Source organism: Acipenser ruthenus, chromosome 3, assembly GCF_902713425.1.
Source record: "Acipenser ruthenus chromosome 3, fAciRut3.2 maternal haplotype, whole genome shotgun sequence".
Lineage (NCBI taxonomy): Eukaryota > Metazoa > Chordata > Actinopteri > Acipenseriformes > Acipenseridae > Acipenser > Acipenser ruthenus.
This window is the reverse complement of record NC_081191.1, coordinates 76,052,059-76,062,329: the sequence shown is the minus strand read 5'-3', so window position 1 is coordinate 76,062,329 and position 10,271 is coordinate 76,052,059. Positions and strand designations below refer to the sequence as shown.

At 39.4% G+C, this 10,271-nt stretch overlaps 1 protein-coding gene and 2 non-coding genes across 3 annotated transcripts; all 3 read left to right on the top strand.

The window, feature by feature from the left end:
• Positions 1 to 1,558: 1,558 nt before the first annotated feature.
• Positions 1,559 to 6,636, top strand: rps20 (ribosomal protein S20). Its single transcript, XM_033992347.3, has 4 exons — positions 1,559 to 1,716; positions 5,580 to 5,679; positions 5,888 to 5,961; positions 6,419 to 6,636. The coding sequence occupies exons 1-4, from the start codon at positions 1,714 to 1,716 to the stop codon at positions 6,599 to 6,601; spliced, it is 360 nt and encodes a 119-aa protein (XP_033848238.1). The 5' UTR covers positions 1,559 to 1,713; the 3' UTR covers positions 6,602 to 6,636.
• Positions 5,752 to 5,815, top strand: LOC117395090 (small nucleolar RNA U54). The gene has a single exon (XR_004543467.1). It is a non-coding gene; the product is annotated as a small nucleolar RNA U54 (small nucleolar RNA).
• Positions 6,169 to 6,236, top strand: LOC117395091 (small nucleolar RNA U54). The gene has a single exon (XR_004543468.3). It is a non-coding gene; the product is annotated as a small nucleolar RNA U54 (small nucleolar RNA).
• Positions 6,637 to 10,271: the final 3,635 nt, after the last annotated feature.

Here is a 10,271-nt window from a genome sequence, read left to right as displayed (position 1 = left end):
AGCTAACAAGGTGAGGTTGCTGAAGACAGTTTACTGTCAAAAGTCATACACCATGGCAAGACTGAGCACAGCAACAAGACACAAGGTAGTTATACTGCATCAGCAAGGTCTCTCCCAGGCAGAAATTTCAAGGCAGACAGGGGTTTCCAGATGTGCTGTCCAAGCTCTTTTGAAGAAGCACAAAGAAACGGGCAACATTGAGGACCGTAGAAGCAGTGGTCGGCCAAGGAAACTTACTGCAGCAGATGAAAGACACATCATGCTTAGTTCCCTTTGCAATCGGAAGATGTCCAGCAGTGCCATCAGCTGAGAATTGGCAGAAAACAGTGGGACCCTGGTACACCCATCTACTGTCCGGAGAAGTCTGGTCAGAAGTGGCCTTCATGGAAGACTTGCGGCCAAAAAGCCATACCTCCGACGTGGAAACAAGGCCAAGCGACTCAACTATGCACGAAAACACAGGAACTGGGGTGCAGAAAAATGGCAGCAGGTGCTCTGGACTGATGAGTCAAAATTTGAAATATTTGGCTGTAGCAGAAGGCAGTTTGTTCGCCGAAGGGCTGAAAAGCGGTACACGAATGAGTGTCTGCAGGCAACAGTGAAGCATGGTGGAGGTTCCTTGCAAGTTTGGGGCTGCATTTCTGCAAATGGAGTTGGGGATTTGGTCAGAATTAATGGTCTCCTCAATGCTGAGAAGTACAGGCAGATACTTATCCATCATGCAATACCATCAGGGAGGCATCTGATTGGCCCCAAATTTATTCTGCAGCATGACAACGACCCCAAACATACAGCGAAAGTCATTAAGAACTATCTTCAGCGTAAAGAAGAACAAGGAGTCCTGGAAGTGATGGTATGGCCCCCACAGAGCCCTGATCTCAACATCATTGAGTCTGTCTGGGATTACATGAAGAGAGAGAAGCAACTGAGGCTGCCTAAATCCACAGAAGAACTGTGGTTAGTTCTCCAAGATGTTTGGGCCAACCTACCTGCCGAGTTCCTTCAAAAACTGTGTGCAAGTGTACCTAGAAGAATTGATGCTGTTTTGAAGGCAAAGGGTGGTCACACCAAATATTGATTTGATTTAGATTTTTCTTCTGTTCACTTACTTTGCATTTTGTTAATTGATAAATATAAACTATTAACATGTCTATTTTTGAAAGCATTCTTACTTTACAGCATTTTTTCACACCTGCCTAAAACTTTTGCACAGTACTGTATATATGTATGTATATATATATATATATATATATATATATATATATATATATATATAATTAGTATAGAACATATTTATGTGCAATAAAGTACTTTTTGAAACTTTATTTTATTTTTTATTTCACTGAATGATTTGTCAACGTAAAAAAGAGAAATAGTTATGTTGCTCGTTGACTAATAAGACTGCATTGTGCCAACTTAAATGAATGCATACCTCAAAAGACTAGTTATTTATGAAAAAGTGCTCCCAACAATAAATAAAACTCTGTATGAATTCCACGTAGCGCCAGTAGAGGTCTCTGCAGATTCCTTTCACTGGAGGCCCTGTCTTTGGAGCAAAGTTCGCCGAGTACCCGTATGTCACATATATAAAGCAGTCAAGGCTGTATTTCCTTCTTTTCAAGCGCTTTTATCGATAGAGAAGGAGTCTTGGATCCTGGTTCACCGCTGTTCGCTCAATTCAATTACGAATAAGTCGACCGGGAGCGTTTAATCATGGTAAGATACTTATTTTTCATATACCTTATGGCTGTCCTTTTAAATATTGTTTGTTTTTTTGCTAAATATATATCTGCATATTTCATTAAAATGATCAGGCCTGTTTCAACCCACGTGTGTAGTGTATGATTACAATGATTATTATTGGGTTTGGCAATCTATAATGGCAAGATTTAAAAAGAAAATGAGCAGTGGAAGGTGTTAAAATATGTAAACAGTTTTAACAAAAGTATATGCTGGTTCTTTAGTTTGCCGCCTTATGGCCAATGGCTGCTAGTAATAGACTTGATACAAGCTACTGCAAGTTATGCTTTGAATGTTGCAATATACGGTAGGTTTTATGGTACACGTTACGACGTAGAATTGATAATGCCTAATATTTTATTCTTGCTACATTTTATAACGGTAATATACTGTAGTTACAAGAACGTAAGTTGTCAGGTAGTTTATTAGCAAACCCGCTTTATCAAACTCGTTGATACGATTTATACAGAAATAGGCTGTCGTGTGTGTGCGATTAATCTGGCTTTGCGCTGAGACTAAATACGTTAAAATGTGTGTCTCTTTGTTTTATATGCTATCCTGAGCCATCGTAGTTTAAAATACAGGAAAGATGTAAAGTATATTAGGGATTCTATTTTTCGGGTTTTATTAATTGTATTTTTCGGTGCTTAGTTTGAGCTAATTTTCGGGATTTTAGTTATTCATATACTGTATGAAATTAGTATTTCATACACTATTTTTTTTCTGTCCGTGTAGTACTTAACTCGACAGTACTTGCACACAAGTTGTTGTACCTTCTTTTCTTTCCACAACGAAACCCCTGTGGTCACGGGCACATTATTCTGGGTTTTTTATGTGTAGGCATTTTTGTACATTTCGCCACAATTCTGTTTTAAATCCTCTGTGTCTTAACTGTAATACAACTTTAAATCCTGCTGACAAACCTACATCCTGATTGTAATCTCGTTTTAAATCTCACAAGCGGAGTCTCCAATAGAAATGTAGGAATGTGCTGTCGCTGAGTAGTTGGGGCGGGTTTAAAGTATTGAGAACAAATCAATGATAGATGCAAGTCAGGAAGGCGGGACATTGCCCAGCAGCACTGGGAAATGTAGTTATTACTTTTGTAGTAGGTTTTATTTTTTAATGGGAAAAGGGTAACGTCAAAGTGAATTGATAAACTATTTCCACCGTTTTTTTGCTATTTGTTGGCTATCCACTGACTTCATTTTTTTGTATCGGGGGTGTTTTATCGGTTAAAACCGAAAATCATAAACGAGACGTATATTCCATGATTAAACTTGTACATACTGTATGAACCAAACGCTGTGTAGGAAGAGCTTCTGCATCTGTTTGCATCGACATACTGGTTGTGGTTTGGTGTGTCTGTCATATGTATATTTACAGCACATGTCAGGGGCGCCATTTCAGTTTTAAGTAAGGGGAGGCTGGGACAAACTTTCAGCGGGGTTCCAGCCGCCTAGGTCCCTGGAAGCTCTTGGTTTTTTACATATAAAAACTTAAACAGTTTATTGCGTAAGAATTTTCTCTAATGTTCTTTTTTTTTTTTTTTGTTATATAAATCATACCAAACTAATTACAATATGAAATGCCAGCACAGGAGTAGCTACCGAATTTTAAAGTGTGGTATGCAGACTCACTACAAAAAAAAAAAGCCTTACAGTAGTAGCCTTCAGAATTAATACCATAGATACAATGTAATAAAGCTGGTTTTAGCAAAAAAATGCAAGTGTACTTTTACTACTGCATAAAAAAAAAATGAAAACATCAAAATTGTAAGACTAGCAGTACTGGACATTGCAAAAACATATCTGTCCAAAAGTTGATTATCTTTTTAAAAAAATATGCATTTATTTGACAAATGTTTTTGGGATGGTCAATACACTGCTAGTTTTACAATTTTCATGTTTTAATTTATTTATGAAACAAATACTGAATGTACACTTGTCCACTATTTTTTCTACATTTGGAGGTTCCTGTACTGTTGCACACCCTGTGGGGAGAGGGAGTAAAAATGACAGGGCACTTGTAGGTGAGATCTAGGTTCAAACACACAATAACAGGATGTGGTACAAAACAGGAATTCCTGTTTATTATTTACATACATTCTGAAATGGCAATGGCAGTTCCCTCCCCTGTGATAGTTTAAAGGAAAGTAAATAAATAAAAATCCTGATATCAGTTAAAGTAATGGATAACGCTGTGGTCTCATCTTGGCAAAATTGTCCATAGCCTTGTTGACATCACAAGCCAAGAGTACCAAATCACTTGGGTGCCCATCTGCCATTGTGGATCTTAAGCAGTCATTAACTCGCTTGAGCACGGAGAAGTACCTCTCATTTTGATGTTGTAGAGACTGGGAGGCTCAACAATTGACAGCAAAGACTGATAACGTCTTGGTAATACTGTCATAGAGGTCAAGTTTTTGGACACAATGCGCACCTTGGCAGCTTTGGCTTCAAGACTTTCAAAATTGGTTCCCGTTGATCCATAGTGATCTGCAATTATGCTTAATTTGTTAGTCAAGAGAATATTCACTGCTTGGAGTACAAGCCGTTAATGCAGAGAGCAAAGTAGAGTTGGAGGTGAATCGCCTGTCAAGCTCATTCAGTATTCTGACCAGAACAGGATAGTAGAAATCTGTTTTAATGGATCCTTCAGTACTCATGGGAACATCATATGTATATGACTGACTTAGTGTGCTAGAAACAAAAAACAAATAGCCAGCTTGGATGCAATTTTGTTGTTCTTAATGTCTTTTGTTTGTGCATTGCTGAGGTCAACTGCCTGATCAGGAACTGGAATTTCAGCTGAATCACTTGGCTCCTTCCATTTGCTTTCAGATGATCTCATATCTCGAAGAGTAGCAATGTTGCTTCCTACCACTTGCAAAGCACTTGATAAATCCAGGTTTGCAGTTCTTCTGAAGCAGTGTTCAAAATTGAGTATCCTTTCCAAAACCAAGAACCTCAGCAGAAAGGAATAGCTCTTTAGCCTTGTCAACAGTCCCTTTGCAGTGCTAGCTGCTGGTCCATCAACTGTCTGAACTGAAATTGCTTCCAGTGTTTCCAATACAGTGCCATATCTTGCATGCATTTTTCGGAGGGAGTCATGTTAACAAGACCAACGTGTTTCACATAGTCTTCCAAGCAGGGCTTAAATTTCAGCGCGAGATCGCGGGAATCGCGCATTTTCCAAGTTCTCTCATATCTGCAACTTTCAGTGTGGGGAAAATCCTGCAGAGGTATTTTAAGACACCAAGCTACTGTATTTTCCACCCAATTTAGAATGCCTGAAACGTTACAACAGTCTATAAGGAAGTGGGTGTCAGTGACGAAAGCACTATGAGCCGCATTTTGAGCAGCTCTGGTTTGTTTAAAAGTACAGACTCGGGGTTTTCCAAAGACTTATTCAGTGTGTGTGTGCAGTACTAGCCGGTACTACTACTGCCTAAAGTTAAGTCTCTCCTGTGACAGAGTTAACAGCTTAGGTTTCATTTTGAGCTACGAATATATAAAGAACGATGGGAAAATGCTGTCACAAGTTGGCGGAGTTAGTAAACAGTGGAGGCATTTCTGGAGCCCGTAGAGCACTTTAACATATATATACATATTCGTTTTGTTGATACTGCCTTGTAATGGACATTTTACAAATGATTCTGCAGTAACAACTGATTCTGCAGTAAATAGTTATACTGTATGTACATATCAGATTGCGGGGTGTTTTTTTTTTTTTTTTTTTTTTAAACCTAACTTACTATGTCTGTCTCCAAAAAAAAAAAATGGCGCCACTGGCACGTGTTAGGGTTTTGTTAAAACCATTGTCACTTTTTTTTACAGGCATTTAAGGACACTGGCAAGGCACCTGTGGAGGCTGAGGTTGCAATCCACCGCATCAGAATCACCCTGACAAGCCGCAATGTGAAGTCTCTGGAAAAGGGTAAGCATCTTTACAGTAGTGTTTTGTTGTACTCCTGCTGTATAGTTAGATACTGTAGCAAAACTACTATTCTGGCAATGAGGATATCCTTTTGAAATGAATCTGTGATTATTTTATACGCTATTCTGAGCCAGATCATGTTGCATAGTTTTACAATGTGCAGTCGCACAAGACCCTGCTAACCTGCTGGTTTGTTTATTCTTGTTAGTTTGCGCAGACCTGATCCGTGGTGCCAAGGAGAAAAACCTGAAGGTGAAGGGGCCTGTTCGCATGCCAACCAAGGTATCTGATGCAAATACTTTTACTGCAGTGTGTGGAAACAACTGATTGAATGAATACAAATTCTAATACCACGAGGCAGACACGTTGTGATTAATAATTTCAGTAACAGTATGTTTTAACCAAACAATTCATGTGTGTTTTGGGGAAGAATTTGAAATGGGTGGGGCAGGGGTGGGATATGATATGAACATGTACCTACTGTTGTGCTGGCAATAAGGATGATATTTTAAAATGAATTCTGGTGATTTAATTTTATACGCTATTCTGACCCACATTTAATGGTACATGCCACTGATTGCATGTTTTATTAACCCCAAAAGAAATGTGTGTTCAGATTTTGGCTGGTTTTACCAAATCATTTCAGAATTGGCAGTAGATGGTATTAATGCACATTTTAGGTATAACATTTGAAAACCAGTATGGGCTTTGTTATAACTTGATTAAACTTCTCTCCTAGACTCTGCGCATCACAACCAGGAAGACTCCTTGTGGTGAAGGTTCCAAGACCTGGGATCGTTTTCAAATGCGTATCCACAAGCGTCTGATCGATCTGCACAGCCCATCTGAGATCGTCAAGCAGATCACGTCCATCAGCATTGAACCTGGTGTAGAAGTTGAGGTTACAATTGCAGATGCATAAATTCTTTATCGGATGCAATAAAGATGATAAAAGAACACACTGGCTTTTTTTTTCTTCTTCTTCCATCTCTGCTTTTATGTTTAATTTTAAATTATTTGTTTTTAATTCACTATCAGTAAAGGCTAAAAAAAAAAAAAAAAAAAAAAAACTAGGTTACAAGTTAATTTGCTGTCTGTTACTAACTTCACTCGTGGAACCTGCATGCGGTATGTTTCATGGTAGCTCTTGCAAGCCTTACACGAGGGAAGTTGGTTTTGGGTGGCATGTTAAGAGTCTGTCCCCTTTTAGACCTAGTGTGATTCAAAAGAACGCCTGCCATTGCAGGCTGCTCGTTGCCAATCAACCAATCGTGCATATATTCCAGGCCCCGTTGCATGTAAAACCCTGTCCTTTTTTTTTTTTTGTTTGTTTTTTGTTTTTTTTAAGGATAAACTATTTACCAGGACAGTGTTTTATATGACATTGATCCCTTGTGTTTTTACCCTTGCAACTGGTGGGAGAAGGAACCAGGGTGGCAGAATTTGAGAAATTGTCATTTCAGATTTTGAGGTTGTTCAGACTGACAAACCATTTAATTTTTAAAAAAATATATATATATATATATATTTTTTTTTTTTTTTTTTATTAAAGGAATTTACAGAAATTCACATTAAGCTAGTTATTTAAACAGTTGGTGATTTAGGGGGGGAATCCATACCAAAATATGAACTAGTTACTCGCTATATGAAGCAAATTCTCACACTCCCTGATTTGAGAGAACTGTATATTCTGCAGTTGTTACTGAATCTACCTGATGATGATTGCTCTGGAGCAGTGGCCTAAGTCAGTTGAATTTCCTTCTGCATGATGATGACTGTTTTGTAATACTACACAGCTTATGTGATCAGCTCTGATAAAGTTGCTTGATTTTAAACCCAGAATTGATTTCCTCAACTTTGCAGGGAAGGAAATAAGACTCCTATTGCATACATGGGTGAAAGTGCGCTGTAGATGGAATACAGTTAAAATGGCCTGTTCCAGGTCCATTCCTATGATTTGTGTAGAAATGCCAAAAAAATCTTAGGGGATGTATGTATATATGTGTGTGTATATATATATATATTCTATCTATCCACACACACACACATACATGCCCCTTTTGTATTTTACACCAGTGATGGCAGACCGTTGATAAGCTGCTGCTGCTGCTGCTTCAGCCATGATGTACATTGTGACAAAAGGGAGTGAGTCCTGAATCGTCACAGGTATGGCGCATACAACCTGATAGTGGCGCTCCAGGAGGAGGATGCGGACAGCTACTGCCGATTTCTGCGTATGGACACCAGTACCTTTTGAAGAGCTGCTGACGCTGGCCAGTCCATTGATGCACCTCAGGGCTTGAAAGTGTGGCAATAACACTGCATTTTCTGGCAACAGAAAGAGGATACATTTGTATTGCCTCTAGACAACTCCACCATCTCCTCAAGCTTGCCTGTCGACCACAAAAAAAACATATCCTTCATGTGTCCTCTTACTGTCAGCCGCTAGACGTTGTCACGTGATGCCACTTTACTCACTGATTGGATGCTGGTCTGGGGGACTCGCATCTGATTGAAAAAAAATAGAGACCTGCTCGATAGCTTGCGATTCAATGCAATTCTATTGAGCCCAATTGTATGGTGCAATAATGATGAGAATGATGTGATCCATGGGTTACAATCAGTCACATTGCACGGAAATTGCATAGTGGATCGTGGCCTTTAAAGCGCTTGATTCGGACCTACTCTACCTGTTGGGGACCTACTGGTAGGTTAACGCAGGCAGGTGCATCACACAGAGGCTACAGTGTGTGAACTATGCATCAGCTGCAGAGTCACTTACAATTACGTCTCGCCTGAAAGGCAGAGCACAAGGAGGTCAAGTGACTTGCTCAGGGTCACACAATGAGTCAGTGGCTGAAGTGGGATTTGAACTGGGGACCTCCTGGTTACAAGCCATTTTCTTTAACCACTGGACCACACAGCCTCCTTGTTTAAATTGCTTGTTTTTTGTATAGATTACACTGAAAGGCAGGGCCCAGTGTCGTCACAAAACGGCAAGAAATGGCGACCTACATGAAAACCTGCAAGTGCGATATTTAAATGCTAATCTTTTTCCTTTAACCACCTGCATCAACTCAGTAGTTTATTTTTTCATCAATCTGCAGCAGTAAAAAAATGAATGGTCCACATATTTTGGCCGATATTGTGGATCAATGCAAGCCAAAATTCATTGCTAATTTAACATCGAACCAGTGACGCTTTCGTGCCTCAAACTAAGTAAAACAAAGTGACCGAGTTGATCACTGTTTCAGTAGGGGAGAATAGAGTGAGGCGCGTTCCCGTTCAGCTGTCTTTCAAGAAAGAAAAAAAAAAAGAAACACCGCGATGCGCAGGCGTTTAAGAAGATTTCCAAGTCAAGTACGTGTATAAAAAACCACAATAGTGTCCTGTCACTTTAAAGGCACATGAAATCGTAAGGTAATTAAAATAGTTTTGCTTATATTACTCTCCCCGTCACTCTGCGCACTGTCAGCCCTTGTTAAAGATGTAAAATAACGTACCCGATCTGAAGCAAGTGTAAAACGATCCGCCCCCACCAATACCGGGCATGCCTGTGTGCCTGTGTGCGTGTGTGCGTGTGTGCGTGTGTGTGTGTGAGTGTGAATGAATGAATGAATGAATGATTGATTTCTTAGCAGACGCCCTTATTATGGCGGTGCAAATGCATGTCCAGGATTGGTGAGCCCTGACAGAGGCAACCAACATTGAGTGGAGGGGAGCCTTCCAGTTTGCAGTGCTTGTCTCTTTCTGTGAAATCTATAATGAATATGTCTATGACTTGATGGAGCCTTTGCCCACATCTAGAAACCATAAATAGAATGTCTTAAGAGTGTGTGAAGATCATTCTGGAAACTCTTTAAGTGAGAGGTACACATCTATTGGTGTCACTTGAAATGGATGGTTTAGGGTGTTTCCACATCTTTATCACACTTAAGAGCACCACTCGGTATAATGTCAGCTGTTACATGCATGCTGTCTATTGTACAGTATGTAGTAGATGCCTCCAACCTACTATACTAATTCAGTTACCATTTGACTTGGAGAGAAGTGGTGTATGGCATGACATAGTATGTACAATAACAAAGGATATATATATATAGATTTGAAGTGGATCAACATATTTAACACAGAAGCAGCTTGCAAAATCTTACAAATCAGAAACAAAAACCGAAGAGCAGCGAACCAGACGTCAAGTAGAAGGTATGCAAGGTTTGTTGGCCCCCTGGCAGTAAGATGAGGTGTCTTTGATTTGCAAAGAACGTTTCCAATGATGAGATCAAACATTTTGCTAAATATCTTAACTCGGAACATGGTTGGTTCAAGGAACTAGGATTCTTTAATTATAAATCATGAAGCCAATCAAAATACCAGATTGCAGAACATCCACTACATCTTATTGCCATAAATGTCTCTTGCATAGTAGAATACCAACTTACACATTCTAAAGACACAGATAATGGCATGAACTATGTTTATTAAAATGCTGTTGAGACATGCAATTGTTGACGAGGCGATGGATAGTTGTTGGAATAACTGCTTGATGAAGAGGACAGTGAAGCAGATATGTCCATCTTGCATCAGGAGGTATT